Source organism: Procambarus clarkii, chromosome 19 (assembly GCF_040958095.1).
Source record: "Procambarus clarkii isolate CNS0578487 chromosome 19, FALCON_Pclarkii_2.0, whole genome shotgun sequence".
NCBI lineage: Eukaryota > Metazoa > Arthropoda > Malacostraca > Decapoda > Cambaridae > Procambarus > Procambarus clarkii.
The window spans coordinates 17,224,008-17,250,696 of record NC_091168.1 but is presented as its reverse complement, the minus strand read 5'-3'; the positions used below and the strand labels follow the sequence as shown (position 1 = coordinate 17,250,696).

Sequence of the window (26,689 nt, the reverse complement as noted above, 5' to 3'; positions counted from 1 at the left end):
CCAAAAACGAATATAAGCATGAAACGGAGTACATAAAAAACAGGTATTAAAATTTTTCAATCTACTTTGTGATGGTGAGAAGTAAAGCAAAAGTAAAGAAGGAGGGGAGGGGGAGGGAAGAAAAGAGAGGGGATAGACATGGATAAGGTAGAGGGGGAACTCGTCTGTCTGGCTACAAAAAACGAGGGGCGTGCGGGAAGGGTGGAGGTAGGAGGAGAGAAGGAAGGAGGAGGAGAGAGGAGGAATAGAAGAAGGGTAAGAGTAAGTAGGAGTAGGGAGAGTAGAGTGATGTTTTTCTATGATGTTTTATTGATGTTAATTTTTGTTTTAATTCCCACCACCATCCTGCCAGTTCTAGACCACATTTTCCACTTCTACTAAATAATGCGACCGGAGCACCATTTACTGAATAACTTCATGAGTAACGTGCAGGCTGGGGAGGTGAGGGGAGCTACCTCTCGCCAGGCCACCATCCCTCACTCAGTCTCCCGCGCCTCCCTCAATGCTCCACCTAGTTATCTCTAGTCTTAACTCTACTCTAGTTTTACTTGAGAGATCCGTATCACTGGTCATCTTATAAATACTTTGTCATGGGACATTGATTTAAAAACGGGGAAAACAAAGCTCACACTTGTTATTCTACACTTAGACATTTATTATACCAAATTATCTCCATTTTAGACTTTAACACTTAGTTCTGCGCTTTTGAACACTTTAATAAATTACTATTTAACATTGAATTAATCAACCCAAGAAATCCACCAATCCTCAACATCCTCAACCATACACTTACTTTATGAATCAGACTACACTCGTCATCTCTAAGACACTACTGTTCAAAACAAGCAATACTGGCACTCTTACCTCACAACTCAGATGGATGCACCCTGTTGGGTGCCTGTTACCCATCAGGGTGAAAATCGGGGAAAAGTTGGGTGGTTACCTTCCCTCTGTGCCAGACTGTCTCTGACTGAATCTCCCAGCCACCCCCAGCGTGGGGAAGCTGGGTACTGTGGCAAGCCAGAAAAGCAAACTTTTCAACAAGCTTCCTTGTTGAAAAGTATTGCTGTCAGCAAAAGCTGTGCCGGCTCACCTCACCCACTACCATCTCGCTCCTCACCAAACACGCTCTCACGCACACACACAACTCACAATTACAATTCACAATTATACATGAAAGAGTGCAAGACACTTGCACTGTTACAACTGAAGCTGAATTAAGAATATCTTCGAAGACTCAGAGCTCAAGTGATTTGTTGTTGAGCAATGCTATGGCTCAAGCTGAAAACCTTGAAGCTTTTTTATAAATTAGGGTTGGTATTTCAGAAAGGTTTCTGGTGTTAGTTTGAAGTGAGAGGATTATATCATTAATATCTGAGGATAGGAGACTAGGGATAGGTACAGAGACTCAATATAGCTGCCAGAGAGGTAGTCATTTACATTTGTTTGAGATGCTGGCATCCCATTTGCAGTGGACGAGAAAAAACTATTGAAATTAGCAGCAGTGTAAGTGATTGATAGCATTAAACCATTTGCAGCTAGGAATATTGTTTTTAATTCTAGTTCTTCTTTGGCTCTAATATTTTGGAAACTCTGTCTCACATTTTTTTCATGTTAACCTTAATTTGATGTAATTTATTTTCATAGTAGCTTGTCTTGGCATTTTTATTATCTTAGCAACATTAGTACCTCTTAAACAGTTCTCTGCAGATGGCCACTATTCTGTATTTCTTCTCATATTCATGCATTTTATTGTTTAATTCAAGTATTTCTTTAGTAATCTAAAGGTTACTAAATGAATACTTTTGTCAAATCTTTTTGGTCATGACTTATTTATTTAGCATGGGACAGTGAGTATCTTTTGTTTAATGTTTACATACGTCATCGTCAGATAATGTGCATGTATTAACTTCAGAAATTACTCAACACCTTTTAACATGCTTCCAGTCTGTAGATGGGATGAGTGTCCCGGTCTGGTACCCAAGAGCAGCCTCCCTCTCTGCCTCAGAGAATATATTGAAAACAACGAGAGGAACAACTCCCCTATTTTGTTCATCACTCCGGCTGTATTAAATGCCCACAGGTCGTCAGAGTACACCACCAAGAGTATGCTTAGCTTCTCCCTCTTGGAGAAATGTTTTCTAAAAAAGGAAGGTAAGTAACATGATTATTTAGTGGCATATTCTAGCCCATCCTCCCGTTTAGTTAGTACTTATAGTAACGATAAGAACATATATGACGTAATGAACAATTAGAAAGTAGAAATCGTTATTACAAACCGGGAATGTGGACAAACCGGGAAAAGGTTTTGTATTTATGTTGCAAAGACAATCTAAATTAACCTAACTTTCCTAGGCCTAATATACGCTATCTGAGGCCTAAAATAGTGTATTAAATATATATATATATATATATATATATATATATATATATATATATATATATATATATATATATATATATATATATATATATATATATATATATATATATATATATATATAAGCCACTATTACGCAAAGCGTTTCGGGCATGAAAAACTTAAATGACTAAAGCTTAATACTAATTGAGTATAAAGAATAAAATGTGTTGAGAACAAATAAAAATAGAGATAAAAAAGGGGGGAACATGGCTGAAAAAGCAGCACAAATACAATTAGGTCGACAAACAGCGTTGTTTAAAAAAAACAGACATGGGTTGACAATAGAGGGGTAAGGTAGGTTACAGGGAATTTATTAGGTAGTGCTTAGTTTTTATCTTAAACTGGTTGAGAGAGGTACACACTCTTTAACATGGTTGGGAAGGTCATTCTACATTCTGGGTCCCTTGATTTGTAGAGCATTTCTAGTTTGATTAAGTATATATATATATATATATATATATATATATATATATATATATATATATATATATATATATATATATATATATATTATATATATATATATATATATATATATATATATATATATATATATATATATATATATATATATATATATATGTGTGTGTGTGTATATCACGAAAATAAACACGTGATTAAGAATGTGACAATGTCAGACCAAGGAAATTCCTGTTTCTTTTTCCTCCGTGGTCTGACATTGTCATATATATATATATATATATATATATATATATATATATATATATATATATATATATATATATATATATATATATATATATATATATATATATATATATATAATGGGGGTGGTAGGAGAAGATAATATTAGTGTTCAGTGAGAAACCACAAGGTTTGAATACTTTTTATTTTCTTCTCCGAGGCTATGGGTCCCCACATTGGCACCTGAGGTGGTACCCTCACAAACTTTAAAAAAAAAAATATATATATATATATATATATATATATATATATATATATATATATATATATATATTGTGACGGTAACGCGTTGGTGTTCGGCTGTTTCAAAAGCTAGGGGTATGGCCTCGTCACATACAGAAACAAAAAAGAGAAAATCTGGAACTTCGTCTGTGGTAAGGTAATGGGAAGACACAAAACACAAGTAAATTTAACAATGAAATTTTAATTACGTTAGAAAAGCAAAACATGAATAAAATGGACATAAAATTCGTATCATAAAATCAATCAATCAAAATAATAAGAATAATCAAATGACAAAATGAAAAGTTACGTTAAGACAAGTGAGTAATAACAAGTGAACAATATACAATCAGATATAGGTGCAGGAATATTGGCTTTAAGCTGCCACCTCTCTTAGTACACGTAAGCCAGAGCTTAGTCTACCAACGAGACGTGTTAACTTGTTGAAAGCACTGGATATTCTGAGGTCTGTAGGTCGTGGTGGCCCCAGACATCAGGTAGTGTGGTGGTGGAGAAGCAGGTGCGACTGACCACCGGCCAATCAGCGATGAGCAGGCGACGGACAGGTAGTTTGGTGGTTCGAGTGGCGGGGGGAGCAGGTGTTCCTGGTGCTGAATACGTTTGCTCTCTGGCAAACCTTGGTGTTGTATTTGTTGGATATTTCTTCCATATTAGTTGTATAGGGATGTATAACGACGAACTTAGGAGGGAAGAGCAGGCTCAATCTCTTGAAGGAGATTATCGTCACAATATATATATATATATATATATATATATATATATATATATATATATATATATATATATATGGTATACTAGGCCTAGGAATAATTTAGTTTGTTTTTTAGCTTTATTCTTTTCAGACTCTATAAAGTGAATAGTTCCAAATTCTACTATCTAGTTGTCTTTTACGTCAATATTTGTACTATGGTGCACATAGTTACAAAAATTACTACCTAAACAGGAAGATGGGTTGCCTCTGCATATGAAGCCCAGAATTATATGCATCTTTGTTTACATGTAGCTTTAAACTCTTGGCTTCTGTCTCTAGAGGCTTGTGAAGGGTCATTTGACGGCAACAATCTCTAGTAGTTTGTTAAGGGTCTCGTGATGGTAATTGTTTCTAATGACTTGTGAAAGGTCTCTATCTGTACATAGTGGCTTGTGAACTGTTACCTGTGATCACTGCCTCTAGTAACTTGTGAAAAGTCTCCCCATTCTTCCTGAAGAGATTGTCCAAGTGTATTGCAGTAACAAGTGCAGTCGTCTTACAACCGATTAAACATAAGTGGCTTTTCGAAGCAAGGCAAGATTTTTGGGCTGTACAGATCTCTGGAGTTTATTTATTTAATTATTTATTTATTTATTTCATTTCTATATATACAAGCAGGTACATTGGGTTTATGAGAGTACATATCATTGATTTTTTACATTCTTGTAAAATCACTAACACACATAGCTTTTCGGGCAGGTCCTTAATCTAACAGATAATTTTAAGTAAGTAACTTGTAGCAAATTTGAATGAAACTGAACCATCTGCGCTACTCTATCCAATCATGGAGATCTCATCTTTAAAAGGAAATGCTTGATCTGCTTTGGAAAAAGTTCAACTCAGAACGACAAAAATAATTTTAAAATTAAGGCATTTCTCATATAGGAAATGTTCAGACCACTTCTTCAAGAGGTCTAATGTAACTCACACAAGGGCGCAACAGCTCAAGCTCAACAAGCCACAATGAAGAAAGAAAACTGAGGCTTTGTTTCACCCATTGGGAAATAATCCCATGGAATCACAAGGTGGTGATGAAAGAAGGATTTTCATTATGCTACTTTTGAATAAAGTATATATTATTTTTTTTACTTCATTAGGAAGGGAGTTCCATATATCGGTCCCTTTATCTGCTAGGCGTGTTTGTGTATATTTAGTCTGCTGAGAATATCAAAGAGATTTTTATTTCCGGTGTGATGTTCAAGGGTTCTATTACGTCTGTGTAGGAAGCTTTTGAAAACACGATTAGAATTTAGGAATAAGATTTTGTAGGTATAAATAGCACAAGAGAATACATGGATTGTATATTTAGCAAGTTTACAGATCTGAATTGAGGGGCTGTATGTGGTTTCTAAAGGCCGAATTTGTTATAATTCTTACAATTGATTTTTGCTGGGTGATGATGGGCTTCAGGTAGTTTTGTAACGTACGATTATGTGACATTGTTGGGTAGATTAGATACACAGTGTTTAGTGGGTTTCAAATTTATTTAGTAGTCTTGATTATAGCACTCGGTTGTTGGCAGTGTCGTAGACGTTGAGACAGAGCTTGGAGCAGAGCAGAGAGCTGAGTGAGGCCGGAGTCGCGGAGCTTGAAGTGGGCGAGCGTGGCGGCTCAATGGGGAATCGTGAGTGTCTAATCTCGATGGGGTGGTGGGTGTCTAAACTCGATGCGGTCGTAGAGTGCTGTCTGCTCTATCTTGGAGTATCTTGGGGTCGATTAGAACTGCATACACCGAGTGCTACATTCTTGACGTTGAAGAAGTGTGGTAACTCTGAAGCATCTGTACTCAAGTTAACTAAATCACTGTGGAAATCATACTGATCATTAATCGCTTCTGGACTGCTTATATGATTGGAATACACCTCATCTCATCATCCTCTAATAGGTTGAAAGGATGGAAAAAATGTTACCTGTAATTAAATAACACTAATCCCACACATAATCAAACACATTGAGGGCCTATCACTAAAATACCTAAGTGAGTGCAGGGTCCCTATATCATATGCTAACAAATGCAATACGATCTTGAATCCATTTGCCAGAGTGCAATCTTGGACCCAGAGTCGTAATGTCTGAAAATAGAGTTTGTTATATTTCTGTTATAGTTCAGATTTTTGCTGAGTGATGATGGGTTTGAGGTAATTTGATGTGGTTGAATCCCATGCACAGATACCATATGGAAGATAGGGATGGATTAACACGTAGTATAGTGAGAGGAAAGCAGAGTGAGGAACATATCTGATTTTAGAGAGTATACCGACCATTTTTTAACCTTTTTTGCTATGTGTTGTATGTGAGTGCTGAAGTTCGTTATCTCTTCTATGTATAGACCAAGGAACTTTCCCTCATTTTTATTACTTATGTCCATCTGAAGTTGAATCCATCTCCATTGTCCATCTGGAGTTGAATTTTATTTGATGATTTACTACCAAATGAAATGTAGTAGGTCTTTTCAATGTTTAGTGTTAATTTGTTGGTTGACATCTATTAGTGGTCTTTTTATAATTAATTATTTGCAGTATTATTTAGAGTGGGCGTTGGGGTCAGAATAGATGAAGGTAGTATCGTCAGCAAATAGTATAGGTTTAACAATGACAGAAACATCTGGCAAGTCATTGATGTATACAAGAAATAGGAGAGGTCCCAAGATGCTGCCCTGTGGCACCCCAACTGTCAGGGGTAGAGTGGGGGAGGTTATGCTACTGATGACTACATATTGGTGTCTGTCACTGAGATAGGAACGAATATCGTTCAGAGCAAAGCCTCGGATACCATAGTGGTGAAGTATAAGTAAGAAGTAGATATGGATTACAGTATCAAACGCCTTTCTCAGGTCAACGAAGAGGCCAGTTGGGATTTCATTTTTGTCAAGGGCTCTGTAGAGTATATTATGCAGACTAATAACGAAAGCTAAACTGGCAGGGATTTAATGTGTTGAGTTTTACAACGTAGGAATAGAGCTGTTTGTAAATGTTTTGTTCAAATACTTTTTTTTAACCTTTTTTGGCGTCACTCTTGCTTTTTTAAGAATATCAGGAAAAGTATGACACTCAAGAGATTTGTTGAAAGCAGAACTATGGGGTAGTGCAAGAGCAGAGACAGCACTCTTATATACTATATATGGTATTTCATTTATGTTTCCAGCCTTGGATTTAAGTGATTGAATTAGGGATAGAATGTCTGCCAAGCTGACTGGTAAAAGGAGTAGAGGGTTAGGATAGCTGCCAGTGAGATATGGAGTAACATGTAGTAACGTGTGTACATATATATATATATATATATATATATATATATATATATATATATATATATATATATATATATATATATATATATATATATATATATATATATATATATATATGACCGAAAGGGTAAGATTAATGATTCTAACACGAATCTTCTCAATATTTCTTACGTTTTTCTTCAGTGTCGAGGGTAATTGAAATATTAACTCTCCAAAGTTCATTTTCTCATTTTTAATTTATGGCCTGACGCCTAAAAGTATTTCGCAAGGGCTTCTTACATTTTCTTAGACAGATTTACACATATCATATATCATACTTATATTCGTTTTGGGTGAGATGATATGACACAAATGTTTTTGGGTGAGGTGACAGAACACGAATCAATGGGTATAAATTGGATATGAAAACATAAGAATGAAAGTAACTACAGAAGGCCTATTGGCCCATATTTTCTCTTGCTGCTTCTATGTAAGTTTGGCGTCTTGAAGTGGGTAGAATATAGTTATATGTTAATTGGCTGTTGATTGCTGGTGTTTACTTTTTGATGTGTAGGGCCTCGCTGATGTCGAGTCTCCTGCTATCGTTGTATCTATCGATGATTTCTGAGTTACTTGTTTAGATTTCTCTGGTGATGGTCTGGTTGTGAGAAGAGATTATATGTTCCTTGATGGAGTCCTGTTGTTTGTACATTGCTAATCGCCTAGAAAGAGACGTATTTGTATTTATACCAGGACATATTGTATTTATACCATTAGGGGTCAGGTGTAGACAAATGGATCGAACAATGGGTTATAAAAGGGTATACAAATGGATTAAGAATAAGGCATAAAGGAGAAAAGAATAAAATAAGGCGAAATAGGGTATGAAATACAAACAAATATTAATCAGGTGTAGTGGATGTGGCAAGTTGAGCAGTGTCTTTTTTTTTTTTAGATATATACAAGAGTTGTTACATTCTTGTACAGTCACTAGTACGCGTAGCGTTTCGGGCAAGTCCCTGGAATACGATCCCCGCCGCGAAGAATCGTTGTTACAACCAAGTACCCATTTTAGTGTTGAGTTAAACAGAGGCTACAGTTAAGGAATTGCGCCCAGTAAATCCTCCCCGGCCAGGATACGAACCCATGACAAAGCACTCGCGGAACGCCAGGCGAGTGTCTTACCACTACACCACGGAGACTGGAGTCTTCTATTTTGGCATCTTCACGTTCTAGTCTTGTTCTTACTCTCATGGTGGGTAGAGTAAATAGTTCCGTAATTTGGGTATTTATGGTGGGTTGTTCTATTTTTATGTGGATTGGTTCATGAATTTGTAATCATCTTACATCTTGGGTTTTGTCTATTATACAATCCTTTATTGGATATGTTCACCGCTTCTCGATGAACATATACAATAATAGATTAATTAGTTTATGTTTGAATTTTATTTATAACTAAGGTATACTTGCGTGTTTTGCTGGTTAGTCAATAAACTATTGTGATTAACATTAATAACCCTTCTGCAGATGATTGACCTAAGGCCTAACACCAAATCTTGTTCCCTTTGCTTTTCATACACTTACGACTGTTTTTGTCTAAGTTTATTAAATGCATTTTATATTTGTTTACACATGCTAATGACTATTTAAACAATTCTTCAGAAAATATCCATGATATGGTGAGGCTGGCCAAACTGATCAAAGATAATCAAAGGTGGACTGAAATTTATGGTCTGAAATCTTTTCACCTAAAGCGGATGGCAATCAAGAATGCTTCATCACTGAAGACCATGACCACTTGTGAGTAGGACTAGTAGGAATGCATGATATTATTAGCCATATTAAGTCCCAACCAACCTTAAACCTTAACCCTTAATAAACTGCACAAAGCAAATATATATATATATATATATATATAAATATATATATATATATATATATATATATATATATATATATATATATATATATATATATATATATATATATATATATATATATATATATATATGTCGTACCTAGTAGCCAGAACGCACTTCTCAGGCTACTATTCAAGGCCCGATTTGCCTAATAAGCCAAGTTTTCCTGAATTAATATATTTTCTCTAATTTTTTTCTTATGAAATGATAAAGCTACCCATTTCATTATGTATGAGGTCAATTTTTTTATTAGAGTTAAAATTAACGTAGATATATGACCGAACATAACCAACCCTACCTAACCTATCTTTATAGGTTAGGTTAGGTTAGGTAGCGGTAAAAGTTAGGTTAGGTTAGGTTAGGTAGGTTAGGTTGCCGAAAAACAATTAATTCATGAAAACTTGGCTTATTAGGCAAATCGGCTCTTGAATAGTAGGCTGAGAAGTGCGTTCTGGCTACTAGGTACGACATATATATATATATATATATATATATATATATATATATATATATATATATATATATATATATATATATATATATATATATATATATATATGTTGTACCTAGTAGCCAGAACGTTGTACTCGGCCTACTATGCAAGGCCCGATTTGCCTAATGAGCCAAGTTTTCCTGAATTTATATATTTTTCAATATTTTGTTCTTTTGAAATGATAAAGCTATCCATTTCATTATGTATGAGTTAATTTTTTTTAAATTTGAGTTAAAACTAACGTGGATATTTGACCGAACCTAACCAACCCTACCTAACCTAACCTAACCTATCCTAACCTAAACACAATTAAGTCAATAATTTATGTTCTTAATATAATATAATAATAATAATTCAGATAAACTAATTGGAAACAATTCATTGAAAATAAAGAAAATCACTCGGCCTATTAGGCAAATCAGGCCTTGCATAGTAGGCCGAGAAGTGCGTTCTGGCTACTAGGTACGACATATGTATATATATATATATATATATGTCGTACCTAGTAGCCAGAACTCACTTGTCAGCCTACTATGCAAGGCCCGATTTGCCTAATAAGCCAAGTTTTCATGAATTAATGTTTTGTCGTCTACCTAACCTACCTAACCTAACCTAACCTAGCTTTTTTTGGCTACCTAACCTAACCTTACCTATATATATAGGTTAGGTTAGGTTAGGTAGGGTTGGTTAGGTTCGGTCATATATCTACGTTAATTTTAACTCCAATAAAAAAAAATTGACCTCATACATAATGAAATGGGTAGCTTTATCATTTCATAAGAAAAAAAATAGAGAAAAAATATTAATTCAGGAAAACTTGGCTTATTAGGCAAATCGGGCCTTGCATAGTAGGCTCAGAAGTGCGTTCTGGCTATTAGGTACGACATATATATATATATATATATATATATATATATATATATATATATATGTCGTACCTAATAGCCAGAACGCACTTCTCAGCCTACTATTCAAGGCCCGATTTGCCTAATAAGCCAAGTTTTCATGAATTAATGTTTTTTCGTCTACCTAACCTACCTAACCTAACCTAACCTAGCTTTTTTTGGCTACCTAACCTAACCTTACCTATAAATATAGGTTAGGTTAGGTTAGGTAGGGTTGGTTAGGTTCGGTCATATATCTACGTTAATTTTAACTCTAATAAAAAAAAATTGACCTCATACATAGAGAAAAGGGTTGCTTTATCATTTCATAAGAAAAAAATTATAGTAAATATATTAATTCAGGAAAACTTGGCTTATTAGGCAAATCGGGCCTTGAATAGTAGGCTGAGAAGTGAGTTCTGGCTACTAGGTACGACATATATATATATATATATATATATATATATATATATATATATATATATATATATATATATATATATATATATATATATATATATATATATATATATATATATATATATATATATATATATATATATATATATATATATATATATATATATATATATATATATATATATATATATATATATATATATATATATATATATACATACATACATATACATACTTATACTCAGTTACACTCAGTGCAAAATACTCAGTTTTTTAAATTTGCTGAAACGCTTTTAAATGTTTTGTGCATAATGCTCCAACTTTGTTAAAATCATCAACAACGTAACTTGAAATACAAGAAAATAACAAATAATTATAAAATTGAATATGGAAAATTTCAGATTTTCAAATGAGCTTCAAAAATATAAAATATCACAAATTGTTCATTTGGTGTTATTATGCTCTCAGAGTATAGCATATGATCTTCATTTTCATCAGCTGAGAATATAGGTTTTCAGTATATTTTACTGTAAAAAAAATCGTCAATATGGCATTTGAAATATGCACCAAATTTAGACAAACAAATGATAATTCCAAATGTTTAGGGTTTATGAAACATCCATTCTATTGGATTCTAAGAACAGACAGTTGTGCACACTATTTGTCAAAATGGTGAGAATCGGTCAGAAACTGGATTTTTTGAAGCGGGTGAAAGTCGAAACTCTAGTTTTAGAAATAATTAAATTTGAAATTATCGACAATGAATAAGGTAGTTCTAATTCATAAATTTATTTGTATGTTTTAATAAACATTGTTTGGTATTCGTACTCGAATATTTGAAAAAATCAGCCAAAAAAAATTCAAAGTCCTGAGTTCTGCGAGTTGTGACCGATTTATTTGTTGACTAATTTCATTTTATCTTCACATAGTTAGGGAAGAGTATGTACTCTCCAGGATGTAGAGGTTACAACAAAATAAGATAATAAACAAAGGAGAAAAAACTAAAACCTAAAAATAAAATCCCCCCCATTTTTTTGTTTACATTGCTGAAAGTAACAGATATAAACATTGAGCAATGTATTTATATGATATATAACAAAGTAGAGCATAATACCATACTTACTCATTATTATTGTTGTTATTTGACTCAGCAATGCAATAAAGGCACCAGCTGCGTATCCACTTTGTGGACACTTCTTACTACTATTCTTCTTTGTGCATCAGACAGGTGCTTGCATCTCTTTATTACTGCATTATCCATCAGTTCCGGTTAATACGAGCTGTTCTCCTTATCAACAAAAAGTTCTTTTATAAAAATTTGTCTAAAATCAATTTTTGGAAATATTTTGATGAAAGTTTCATGACGCTGAAGCCAATAAATTGAAGATTTGTTTAACATTTTTAAGTAATTATTACATAATACGAATATTTTTCACTTTCTGGCCACTTATGTTGAGCAGTTTAAGAGTTAAGAATCATAAACTCTTTATTGTATTTACATCAGACTAAAATGTATATCAGTGTAAGTGCTTTCAGTCAATAAGATTGCCTTCATGTGTAATGTTCTATCTGAAAATATCTGACTTTGTACTTTCATTTTGGTAGATGATGGCCTTATGGCTCTTCTGGGTTACATGAAGGAGGAGCTGACGAAAAAAGGAGGCTTCATTGACTGCTTCGTTATTGAGCACTATATATATCATGGGGATCACAGTGTTCTATTCTCACGCAGCCTGAGTGAAGTACAAAAGTGGCAACCAGAGAAATTGGAAAATTTAGTGTAATGGCAGAAGAATTAAGCTATGAAGTTCTCAGCATACACATATATGTATATCAGGTGTTGATATATATATATAACTGTAGGTGCAGTTCTCAGCGAGTTTCAGACACAGATGAAAGGTCCTGGGCTCAATTTCCATTGCAGGACAGAAACATCTTGGGCAACATTTAATTTTATGCATCTGCTTACCTAGCAGAAAATATAGATACCAGGAAGTTAGACAACTATCGTGGGTTGTAACTACTAAAGTTATAACTAAAAGTTATAACTAAAGTTATAACTACTTTATGCGATTATATATATATATATATATATATAATATGAATAATCAATCGAACCTTTGACTTTAAGGAAAAGAAGGTAGTCATTCAACTGTACAGTATATTCAATTATATACAGAGTTATTCAACTCAGGTGAATATTTTACTTCAACTCTTTGATTATTGCAACTCGTTCTCGATTATTGTATCCAAGCATGGAGACCTCATCTTCAGAAAGACAGCTGCTGTAGAGAACACCGGACAACAAAAATCATTCCCGAACTAAATCAACTCTAATACCAGGAACGGTTGAAGGCCACAGGGCTGGCAACACTGCAGACCAGGTATGACAGGGCGGATCTCATGGAAACTTAAAATACTGAACAATTTGGAGGATGGTTGATACGGACAATTTCTTCAAAGGGTCAGATGTAACACAAACAAGGAGCAACGGTTTCAAGCTAAACAAGCCACAAAGTTTACTATACTATACCATAGGCATATTTACTCTAACTTTGTCAGAGAGTGGATATGTGTGTAGTTTAAATTGCATACTACCAGACTATACATTGCTGTCTACTATACAGTACACCTAACTTCTTGATATGATATATGCAATATGCCAAGTATACAATGAAATATACAGTAAGCTTATGTTATTTATAAATATACAGTTTGCATATACAGTATATTTTAGTTATTTTTTAAACGACTACCAGTTCTTGTTTTGTTTTAATTAGTTTGACATTTTGCTTTCATAGTTATGTTTTAAACATTAAAATATTTTGAATGCAAAAATTATTTTATATTATATACATGTATTTTCTTTATTTAAAGTGAAATGTTTAGCATTCCATTTTTTCAGAGTAGAATAAGTGGATGTGTCCATAATTATAAATAATTCCTATACACATAATGATAAAATGTATATAAAAGTTAATTACAATTAATATAACATAAAAAATTACTCTATACACATCACGTTTATAGATGAATCATAAACTGTATCTAAATTGCTCCATTTATGAGAAAGTTACAGTTACTATAATCAGTTATGTACGTAATTATAAGTTACGTACAGTTACGATATATTTTTATCACAGTAAAGAACTTTACAACTGTTCTTCCTTGTTGCACCATGATCACATTGTAGAGAGTCTCAGGGCTCTCAAGGTTGTGACAGCCTATCATCACAGCTATTGTGCAATTGTCAGAATTGCAAAAATTATATATCTTGCATATATTATATTGACTGATTCTGCTGCACCTTTGGTTCCTCAAGTACCTGAAAATATGCTTGCCGAGCTGAAAAGCTGCAAACCTGAGTACAATCCATGAGGATTGTACTCGGACGCCTCCATGCAATTAAATTACTAAACATAAGGCATGAACTAACTATTCCACATGTAAGTGTTCAAATCACTGAAATCAATGTTTTAATTTATATCAAAATGTTTATGCGAATCCACTCCAACCCCAGCACTGACGCCCTCCAAGCCTTCTTTATCAAAAGTCAGCATCCCTCAAAATGGGCTACAAAAACTGCACCTGAACTTAGAATGTATCGGGTTCATGATCTCTACCAAGAGAGACATCGACGGTACTTCCCAGGATCATGGGTGATGCGCCTCTTTCCAAATTACTCTCCCTTCCCACCCAAGAAGATTAAATCCAATTATTTTGGTATTTTGATAAATACCAAAATAATTGACAAATACTATTATCTGACATCATTTGGATTTGTAAATTTTGCTAAATACCTTAGTTATTTGACCCGCATATCCATTAACAACCTTGGTGTCCTTTGCTATGTAATTTTATCTCTATGTGTATTATTCGATTTCCAATATATATTCTATTTGTCAACAATTAATATACTAACATTTGCTACGCTATTATATATACAATGCGTATTATGCAAGCTACAATCTTGTTAACGCATTTTATGTTAATATACATTTATCTTTAATTAACTCAACCTTTGGTACCCCCTCGCTTTACCGTTATTTACATTATATATTAATTAGATCCATTACTGATAACTTCATTCTAAACCTGTTTCCAGGTATTATAATATCAATTAAATGTTTTATTTGCTCAATTAATTGAGCAAATTAATTATCAATTAATTGTTTTATTAACAGAAAGAGGAGTCGTACTGTTAACATTACAGTGTATTGTATTCTTACTACAATTATGTTAATTACTAATAATTTAATTTTCTTTATCTTCGTTATATTAATAACTTTAAATTTAAATAAATAATTTTCCCATCTCGGCTTTTCTCTCACACTTACAACATTTACCATGAAGAGGAGACTTGCAAGTGGAACAAGCAAGCCACCACTTAAATAAGCCATTGCAGTGGTATAAAGCATTAAGATCAATACCATAATTGTTCAACACATCTCCCTCAGTAGGCGATGTTACAGATAATGATAAGAGTATATATATAGTAGCTTTCTCAAATGTTGGTTCACATGATGTCGGTATCTTGACGTATGTTAAAACTAATTTAGTGTGTAAACATGTTAAAAACCACAAAAGTGACCACTCATATTATCAGCAGTTTCAGATTGCTACAGCGACCGGCTTTATTAACTTATGCATATGTAAGGTGCGATCAAATAGTGGAAGCTTCTCTCCCAAAAATCACCAGCAGCTCTCAAACCATTGTAATGGGTGATTTTAATGCTAGACACACTAGCCTGGGTGACACCAAAACAAACAGGAATGGCAGAGCCTTTGTAAAATACTTAAGAGATAATAACATGTCCGTGTTCAACTTTGACTCCTCTAACGTCACACACCTCAGGGGTGGCAGGCTTGATTATGTCATTGGTCACGGTCTCATTGATAATGCTGTCGGAGGATCAATTGTTCACGAATTAGTTAGTGATCATTTTGCCATATTCAGTTCATACACTATCAATAATGTCAAACCCCTAAGCTTTGCAAAAAAATTAATATCCTTGAAAATTTACACATGCACTTCAAATTCCGCATTTCCGAATGGTACAACACTTACTGCTTTACTACTGTCAATGCATTATATGAGGACCTGGTCACTGAAGTAACCGCTTTTTATGACAATGTTGTAAAATCCACAAGATCCAAAACAGTGAGGAAGGGACAGAGGTGGTTCACTGAATCACGCCTTAAGCCCCTGCATGACAGAGTTCTATTCCCAGCTGAGCAGTATAAAACACATAAAGCAGCTGACACCCTCAACATATTTCTTAAAGCCAGCCGAGAGTTTAGAGAGCTAAAGGAACAGGTGTATAACCAGCACTGGGAACAGTTTCTGCAAGGCATCAATCATGCAGCATCCTCATCCCAAATGTGGAGTAAAATTAAAAAGATTTCTCGTCCTAGCAGTCGTCAACTTGATCACCATTCTATGCCGACTATGCCGACATGCTGCTTCAACAATATGCCTGTGTGTGTATTCACCTAGTAGTACTTGCGGGGGTTGAGCTTTGCTCTTTCGGCCCGCCTCTCAACTGTTTACTAACTACTTTTTTTCCCGACCCCACACACACACACACACACACGTGACAGCTGACTTACTCCCAGGTACCCATTTACTGCTAGGTAACAGGGGCATTCAGGGTGAAAGAAACTTTGCCCATTTGTTTCTGCCTGGTGCGGGAATCGAACCCGCGCCACAAAATTACGAGTCCTGCGCGCTATCCCAAACTACCAGGCCCCCCTAGTAGTCTGCTACACACATTATCTACACATATTGCTACACAGTCTGTGACACTGCTAGTCTCCTACACACACACACTGCAGGTGTGTGTGTGTGTGTATTCACCTAGTTGTGTTTGCGGGGGTTGAGCTTTGCTCTTTCGGCCCGCCTCCCAACTGCCAATCAACTGTTTACTAACTACTTTTTTTTCTCCACCCCCCCTAGGAAGCAGCCCGTGACAGGTGACTAACTCCAAGGTACCTATTTGCTGCTAGGTAACAGGGGCATTCAGGGTGAAAGAAACTTTGCCCATTTGTTTCTCCCTGGTGCAGGACTCGAACCCACGCCACAGAATTACGAGTCCTGCGCGCTCTCCACCAGACTACCAGGCCCCCCAAATTGTGTGTGTGTGTGTGTGTGTGTGTATGTAATTACCTAAGTGTAGTTACAGGATGAGAGCTACGCTCGTGGTGTCCCATCTTCCCAGCACTCTTTGTCATATAACGCTTTAAAACTACTGACGGTCTTGGCCTAGACCACCTTCTCACCTAACTTGTTCCAACCGTCTACCACTCTGTTTGCGAAAGTGAATTTTCTTATATTTCTTCGGCATCTGTGTTTAGCTAGTTTAAATCTATGACCTCTTGTTCTTAAAGTTCCAGGTCTCAGGAAATCTTCCCTATCGATTTTATCAATTCCTGTTACTGTTTTGTATGTAGTGATCATATCACCTCTTTTTCTTCTGTCTTCCAGTTTTGGCATATTTAATGCCTCTAACCTCTCCTCGTAGCTGTTGCCCTTCAGTTCTGGGAGCCACTTAGTAGCGTGTCTGTGCACCTTTTCCAGTTTGTTGATGTGCTTCTTAAGATATGGGCACCACACAACCGCTGCATATTCTAGCTTTGGCCTAACAGAAGTCGTGAACAATTTCTTTAGTATATCGCCATCCATGTATTTAAAAGCAATTCTGAAGTTAGAAAGCGTGGCATAGGCTCCTCGCACAATGTTCTTTATGTGGTCCTCAGGTGATAGTTTTCTATCTAGAACCACTCCTAGATCTCTTTCTTTATCAGAATTCTTTAAAGATTTCTCACATAATATATAGGTTGTGTGGGGTCTATGTTCTCCTATTCCACATTCCATAACATGGCATTTATTAACATTAAATTCCATTTGCCAATTGGTGCTCCATATACTTATTTTGTCCAGGTTATCTTGAAGGACATGACAATCATCTAAGTTTCTTATCCTTCCTATTATCTTAGCATCATCAGCAAACATGTTCATATAATTCTGTATACCAACTGGTAGATCATTTATGTAGACAATAAACATCACTGGTGCAAGAACTGAACCCTGTGGTACTCCACGGGGTGTCCCCTGGTGTGTGTGTGTGTGTGTGTACTCACCTAGTTGTACTCACCTAGTTGTGCTTGCGGGGGTTGAGCTCTGGCTCTTTGGTCCCGCCTCTCAACCGTCAATCAACAGGTGTACAGGTTCCTGATCTACACTTGAAACTGTGTATGGAGTCAGCCTCCACCACATCACTGCCTAATGCATTCCATTTGTCAACTACTCTGACACTAAAGAAGTTCTTTCTAATATCTCTGTGGCTCATTTAGGCACTCAGTTTCCACCTGTGTCCCCTGGTACGTGTGCCCCTTGTGTTAAATAGCCTGTCTTTATCTACCCTATTAATTTCCTTGAGAATCTTGAATGTGGTGATCATGTCCCCCCCTAACTCTTTTGTCTTCCAGCGAAGTGAGGTTTAATTCCCGTAGTCTCTCCTCGTAGCTCATACCTCTCAGCTCGGGTTCTAGTCTGGTGGCAAACCTTAGAACCTTTTCCAGTTTAGTATTATCCTTGACTAGATATGGACTCTATGCTGGGGCTGCATACTCCAGAATTGGCCTGACATATGTGGTATTTAAAGTTCTGAATGATTCCTTACACAAGTTTCTGAATGCCATTCTTATGTTGGCCAACCTGGTATATGCCGCTGATGTTATTCTCTTGATATGGGCTGCAGGGGACAGGTCTGGCGTGATGTCAACCCCCAAGGCTTTTTCTCTCTCTGACTCTTGAAGAATTTCATCTCCCAGATGAAACCTAGTATCTGGCTTCCTGCTTCCTATACCTATCTTCATTACATTGCATTTCCTTGGGTTAAACTCTAACAACCATTTGTTCGACTATTCCTTCAGCTTATCTAGGTCTTCTTGAAGCCTCAAACAGTCCTCCTCTGTCTTAATCGTTCTCATAATTTTGGCATCGTCAGCAAACATTGAGAGAAATGAATCTATACCCTCCGGGAGATCATTTACATTTATCAGAAACAATATATTACCGAGTACAGAGCCCTGTGGGACTCCACTGGTGACTTCACGCCAATCGGAGGTCTCACCCCTCACCGTAACTCTCTGCTTCCTATCGCTTAGGTATTCCCTTATCCACTGGAGCACCTTACCAGCTACACCTGCCTGTCTCTCCAGCTTATGAAACCAGCCTCTTATGCGGTACTGTGTCAAAGGTTTTCCGACAATCCAAGAAAATGCAATCAGCCCAATCTTCTCTTTCTTGTTTAATCTTTGTCACCTGGTCGTAGAATTCTATTAAGCCTGTAAGGCAAGATTTACCCTCCCTGAACCCATGTTGGCGATTTGTCACGAAGTCCCTTCTCTCCAGATGTGTTACCAGTTTTTTTCTCACGATCTTCTCCATCACCTTGCATGGTATACAACTCAAGGACACTGGCCTGTAGTTCATTGCCTCTTGCCTGTCACCCTTTTTGTATATTGGGACCACATTCGCCGTCTTCCATATTTCTGGTAGGTCTGCCGTCTCCAGTGACCTACTATACACTATGGAGAGTGGCAAGCAAAGTGCCTCTGCACAATATTTCAGTACCCATGGCGAGATCCCGTCTGGACCAACAGCCTTTCTAACATCCAGATCCAGCAGGTGTCTCTTGACCTCCTCTCTCGTAATTTCGAATCCTTCCAAGGCCGCCTGGTTTACTTCCCTTTCTTCTAGCACAGTGACCTCCCTTTGTTCTAGTGTCAAGACCTCCTGGAACCTCTTGTTGAGTTCTTCACACACCTCTTTGTCATTCTCTGTATATCTGTCCTCGCCTGTTCTAAGTTTCATTACCTGTTCATTCATTCACTGTTGTTTTCCTCCTAATGTGACTGTGAAGTAACTTTGGTTCGGTGTGTGTGTGTGTGTGTGTGTGTGTGTGTGTGTGTGTGTGTGTGTGTGTGTGTGTGTGTGTGTGTGTGTGTGTGTGTGTGTGTGTGTGTGTGTGTGTGTGTGTGTGTACATTGGCTGCCTGTACCCCAACACATTGCATTAAAATAAAATTAATACATTTGGTTTCGTTCACTCACGTTAATTTATAATTTAAATTTGACATTTTAGTGATACATTCTTGCTCAAGCAATTATTGAAATATATCAATGAATTTCTTGAAGGACTGAGTATACTTACAATTTGTAGAGGGACTGAGTATACTTACAATTTGTTGAGGGACTGAGTATACTTACAATTTGTTGAGGGACTGAGTATACTTACAATTTGTAGAGGGACTGAGTATACTTACAATTTGTAGAGGGACTGAGTATACTTACAATTTGTAGAGGGACTGAGTATACTTACAATTTGTTGAGGGACTGAGTATACTTACAATTTGTTGAGAGACTGAGTATACTTACAATTAAAACTGACGAATATTCAAGACCAACTATGAGGCGACTCACTCTTAACTCAAACCTTTTGCACCTCCCCACACCGACCCCGAGTCCTCCTCCAGTAACAGATTACCTCAGTCTCTCCTTATCTCACCCCTTTCCCCCCCCCCTTTTTCTTCCCCCCCCCCCCCCTCCTCTCTCTCTCTCTCTCTCTCTCTCTCTCTCTCTCTCTCTCTCTCTCTCTCTCTCTCTCTCTCTCTCTCTCTCTCTCTCTCTCTCTCTCTCTCTCTCTCTCTCTCTCTCTCGTCTCTCTCTCTCTCTCTCTCTCTCTCTCTCTCTCTCTCTCTCTCTCTCTCTCTCTCTCTCTCTCTCTCTCTCTGTCTCTCTCTCTCTCTCTCTCTCTCTCTCTCTCGTCTCTCTCTCTCTCTCTCTCTCTCTCTCTCTCTCTCTCTCTCTCTCTCTCTCTCTCTCTCTCTCTCTCTCTCTCTCTCTCTCTCTCTCTCTCTCTCTCTCTCTCTTCTGGTAATCAGCTTCATATTTCGTTTCTTTTCCATGTGTGGAGATGATGGGTAACTGAGGTAATGTTTTTTGACAAGCTAGCCTATTCGCTTTTACTGTGGCATGCACTCTGGCGAGCATTACATGCCTGGCCTCACATGACTCCTCTTGGCTACTTGCATAAACAATTTTAATAACTATGAGCTATAGCCACATGTTGGCCACAACATGGGAACATTCTATTACAGTTGCTCTGGTTAAACTGTTATAAATGTTGCTAGCTACAGACACTATACGTACAGTAACTACTTACGTTCACTATACCTATTAGGTTATCTATGTATTGTCCATAGTGATCAACATGCAATATCTACAGTAGGCAAATTTGGTATATTTTGGGCATTATGACATTTTCCTCCTGAAGAGTCTCTCTTCCCAGTTGGCTAACCTGAGGACCTCGGGCTGATGGTCACCTACGAAGCTGCACATGACCTACGTGCTTCCCTTCTTCCCCCGAGCCACCTGAGGAGCAGCTGGTGTCCTTCACGTGCCCTTCGCCCCAGCCTGCGACGGGGTACCACCAGGGCACGTATGCAAATAGGGTTCTCTGCAGGCTGGGTTGTTCTTTTTTTTATTTTTTCACTTTTATATTTATTTATTTATTTATATATACAAGAGTTTAAACTTGTTGGTGGTCGCCGACGGCGCTGCTCCCGTGTTCTTTATTACCATTATTTACACACCCCTATAATTGCCTTCTGTCCCACACCCTTCCCTCCCCTCTCACCCACTCTCCCACTCTCATCCCATATATCTTCATTTCCTTCCCCTTCCCTCATATTTGATCCGTTTTTATTTCACTCCCATAAGAATAGGGGGAACTATAAAGGTTCATATTGACTCGTGCGAGGCAGCTCCTGTCCATAGTAACTATCAAATTTCCCAATATACCTTCTCGAGTCTAAACATATGAGTATATATACCCTTAATTTCGTTGGTTGTAATCAAGAAAAACTCGAGTGTTAAAGTAGTTGCCAAACACAAGATAATGGGTAAATACACCAAGCACTCGAGACAATAATATAATACACCCAAGAGTCAATTACTGAAGACATCCTCAGGTAGGGGGTACTGCCATATATACTTCACCTGCGGGTGGCAAAGACATGACAGAAAACGTGATCGCGTGAGGGAGAGATCAGGATGAAGGAGGGACACATGTAGAGCAACCTTACCAAGGTTTTGAGATCATAGGCAAGAAGGTTATCTTGACATGTTTTCGGGGCTTAGCGTCCCCGCGGCCCGGTCTTCAACCAGGCCTCCGTTTTGTTACTCATCCCCAGGAAGCAGCCCGTAGCAGCTGTCTAACTCCCAGTTACCTATTTACTGCTAGCTGAACAAATGCATCAGGGTGAAAGAAACTCTGCCTATGTGTTTACGCATCTGCCGCGGGTCGAACCCGGAACCTTATGACTACGAATCCCGAGCACTGTCCACTCAGCCGTCAGGCCCCCTAAAATACCTGCAGTATAAGAAGGGTAAAGTACCTGCAGGATGAAAACAATTAAGGTGCTTCCCTGACAGCGCTTACCTTACATGCCTGGAGTGAGGTCTGCTCTTGATCTACCGAAGGATAGTTAGGGCGTGCGTCTGACATCTTAATGATGAGTTTCGGTAACTATTAGTTATTACCCACATCTCCGGAGCTTTAATTGTTGCCTCGCCGGTGTTTGCGTCTTCTCCCTCCCTCGCTCACCGTCTGTACATGACAGTGAGTGATGTTTCCCCTCACGTGGGCGTGCCTTCTCCCAAGAGATAACTGGTCCTTCCTCCTCCACCCACCCCATCCCAATATCTTTTCCACGTCATCCACCCCTTTCCCTCTCACAATTGTGCCTACCTTGATAGCTGATTCTTTTTTCTTCCCCTTTCTCTCATTCTGCTTCTATTCCTCGTCCTTTCAGAAGCTGGTCGAAGCTTTTAATTAGAATAAATGCCGGGTTCCTGGAGCCGAGAACCGCGTGGGATGTAACAAATGCGCATTAGTTGACGATGAGTCACAATAAGGTGGCTGAAGATATGATGGCAAAACCACACAACACAAAATGGAGAAACGACAACGTTTTGGTCCGTTTTGGACCATTATCAAGCCATGTAATAGAAAAGAGGTTGGTTGATTGATAAAGATTAAGTCATCCAAGAGGTGGCACGGGCATGAATAGCCCGTAAGAGAAAAGAGAATGTTGTTGTTGTTGTTTTAGACTCAGCTACTCAGAACGAAAAGTTCCAAGTAGCACGGACTATGGTGAGCCCGTAAGTGGAGGCTCTTTGGACCCATTATCTGTATCAGTAGCTGGTAGTAGAGATCTGGGATGGATGGGGGTCTTGATGGTGGATTTCAGGCTAGGAGGACTGGCTGTACCAGTAATGGAGCTGGTGGGGTTAGTGTAGACCTCTAGGTCTTCTGTTTTTTTTCTTTGGCTGAAACTTTGGCTGAGTCGTGCTGTCGATGGAGTCTGGTAAGGTGGCCTCCATGAGAGGTCCTGTACGAGTAGAGAGAAAAGAGGAAGGTAAGGCATATATACATAAGGTAAGAAAGTAAGATGGGGAAGGTAATAGTAAGGAAATAAGGTAAGAATAGAATGAATGTTAGATTAAGAAAAAACTTATTTTTACATTCATCCTATTCTTACATTTTAGTTTTTATTTATATATACAAGAGTTCTTACATTCTTGTAAAGCTACTAACACGTATAGCGTTTCGTTTTGGGCAGGTCCTTAATCTAACAGGTAATTTTAAGTAGGTAATTTCTTGTCAAATTCAAAAATGTTAACAGGTACATTGTAAGAAAATTTGAAGAAGATTAGTAGGTATATTATAGTAAAATTTGAGGGTTATCAACAGGTACATTGTGCATAATTTGAGGACTGTTTCCAGGTATATTGTAGAAATATATGCGTTCAGTATAACAACCATGATATAAGATGATTGCAGTGATTACAATGATGAAGTTATATGTCTTAAGCACATATATTGGGGGAGTGAGTAGCACAAGATACAGTGCGAGCTTGAAGCACTAGGTAGGAAACCATAAGGATGAAATTAGGTACTTTTTTGGTTTACTTTTGAATAAGGCGTAAGTTGGACAGCTTTTCAATTCGTTAGGGAGTGAGTGCCATAGACTAGGTCCCTTTATTTGCATAGTGTGTTTACACAGATTTAGTTTGATTCTGGGGATATCAAAGATATATTTATTTTAGGTGTGGTGATTATGGGTTCAGATACATCAGTCAAGGAAGAGTTTCAGATCAGGATTTGCATTTAGGAACAGGGTTTTGTACATGTAAATGGCACAACAGAATGTGTGGAGTGAGTTTATGTTGAGCATGTTTAGGGATTTAAACAGGGAGAGGAAGGGGCTGTGTGTTGTCTGAAAACAGAGTTTGTTATTGTTCTGATAACAGATTTTTACTTCAAAATTCAAAATTCAAATGTTTATTCAGATAAAGTACATACATACAAGGTGTGATACAAATATTTATGAATTTATAGATAGAGCTAGTACATACAATACTGGATGATGATGGGCTTGAGGTAGTTTGCAGTGGTTGAACCTTATACACGGATACCGTATGTAAGATAGGGATAGATTAGCGCGTAGTATAATGAGAGAAGAGCAGATTTTGGAACATAATATCTGATTTTAGAAAGAATACGAACCGTTTTTGAGACTTTCTTGGTTAGGTGTTGTATGTTGGCGCTGAAGTTGAGTCTCTTGTCTAAGTATAGGTCAAGGAACTTCATCCTTTTTTATTGCTGATGTTAACATTGTTTATCTGATGCTGAAATGCATTTGTTGATTTGCTTCCAAATAAAATGCAGTAGGTCTTTTTTATGTTTAGTGTGACTTTGTTGGTTGACATCCATAAGTGGACATTTTTAATTCGTTATTTACAACATTATTTAGTGTATGTGGATTGGGGTCTGGGTAGATGAGGGTAGTATCGTCAGCAAATAATATAGGTTTAAGAAGGTTAGAGACATTAGGCAGATCATTGATGTATATAAGAAATAGGAGAGGTCCTAGGATGCTGCCCTGCGGCACTCCTTCGGTTAATGATAGAGTGTGGAAGGTGTAGCGAGTAATCCTTATACTCGCTCCATTATCTCATTATCTTAATGGCGTAACTACTTGGCACTAACTACACAAGCTATAATCCTATCCCTAATTACAGGTAATAGTTATTTCATCTTCCTATCCTAGTAGAGAAAGGTGAGGGGTAGTCACCAAATATATGGAAGCGATATGAGAATAGACAACACGGGAGACATCTCCCGTCACGCAGGGTGCAGTCGCACCTCCACAGATCTCCAGTATTATCTATTGATACTAGTAATGGCTCAAAAGGGCCACCACTTACGGGCTATTCATGCCCGTGCCACCTTTTGGGTGGCTTAAACTTCATCATCGTTAGCAGTGTCACCATTTGGTCACCATTTGGTCCGGGAGACATCTCCCGTCACGCAGGGTGCAGTCGCACCTCCACAGATCTCCAGTATCAGCTCTTGATACTGGTAATAGCTCCAAAAGGCCACCACTTACGGGCTATTCATGCCCGTGCCACCTTTTGGGTGGCTTAATCTTCATCAATCAATAGACAACAGTACAATTTCCAGTCAAGAATGTAGCACTCGGCGTAGGCAGTTCTTATCGTCTCCAAGACGCTACAGCTTCGACACAACAGACAGCAGACTAGAACCGCATCGAGCTACAACGCTCTCCCCCATAGAGCTCCGCGACTCCGGCCACACTCAGCTCTCTGCTCTGCTCCAAGCTCCGTCTCAACGTCTACGACACTGCTGTATCCAGGACTACTAAATAAATATGAAACTCATTAAACACTGTGTATCTAAGCTACCCAACAGCGTAACATAATCGTACGTTACAGACGTTATGTTATTGATGACAACATATTGGTGTCTATCACTAAGATAGGATCGAATATAGTTCAGGGCAAGGCCTCGGATTCCATAATGGTGAAGTTCAAGTAAGAGGTTGTTACCTACTCCTCACCTCTCCTGTTACTCTTTTACCCTATGTATTTGCCTGTAACTTCTTCTCTTCTATTTCACGACTTGATAATGGTCCAGGATGGGCCGAAACGTAGTCGTTTTTCCATTATCTAACGTGTGGTTTGGTCATCGCACATTAGTTCTTGACGAGATGGGGAAGAATCAATAGACGTCTACAATTCAATCAGGGGTGATGCGCGGTATGGAAGAAAATCAGGGGCGGTGTTGAGACAAATTAGGGGCGGTGTAGGGAAGTATTACCGGCGGAGTGAGGACGGTGTAGGGAATAGTCAGCGAGGCGTGGTAAAGAATCAGGAGCGGTCTGGGACAGTAGGAGTCAGCAGAGTGATGCACCAAGAGACAGGGACAAATATTACAGGAACGCAGGGTGGGACAGGATAGGACAGGGTGGAGTAGGGTAAGAGTGGTCGGGCACGTGGGGTGGACCAGGCTGGGTGCAGAGTGGAACAGGTTTGAGACTCGACCTCCAGGAGACACTGCACAGTTCAGATCCACCACAGTTAGCCAAACTTACGAAATTATATTTCACACATGGTTCTCTTGGCATGCATCTTGATAATATCTGGCACGGGAACAACACTTCTTCTGCTTCATTCCAGTCAGCTTAGAGAGTCGA

General features: G+C 37.7%; 1 protein-coding gene across 3 annotated transcripts in view; it reads left to right on the top strand.

Annotated features, from left to right (window-relative positions):
• LOC123748816 (uncharacterized) overlaps positions 1-15,376 on the top strand; it is a 62,817-nt gene extending 47,441 nt beyond the window's left edge. For all 3 annotated transcript variants that reach the window (XM_069326991.1, XM_069326992.1, XM_069326993.1), the window contains exons 7-9: positions 1,948-2,154; positions 9,010-9,147; positions 12,669-15,376. In XM_069326991.1, the coding sequence (XP_069183092.1) occupies positions 1,948-2,154; positions 9,010-9,147; positions 12,669-12,847 (524 nt within the window). In that variant the 3' untranslated portion in view covers positions 12,848-15,376. The remainder of the gene's footprint in view (positions 1-1,947; positions 2,155-9,009; positions 9,148-12,668) is intronic.
• Positions 15,377-26,689: the final 11,313 nt, after the last annotated feature.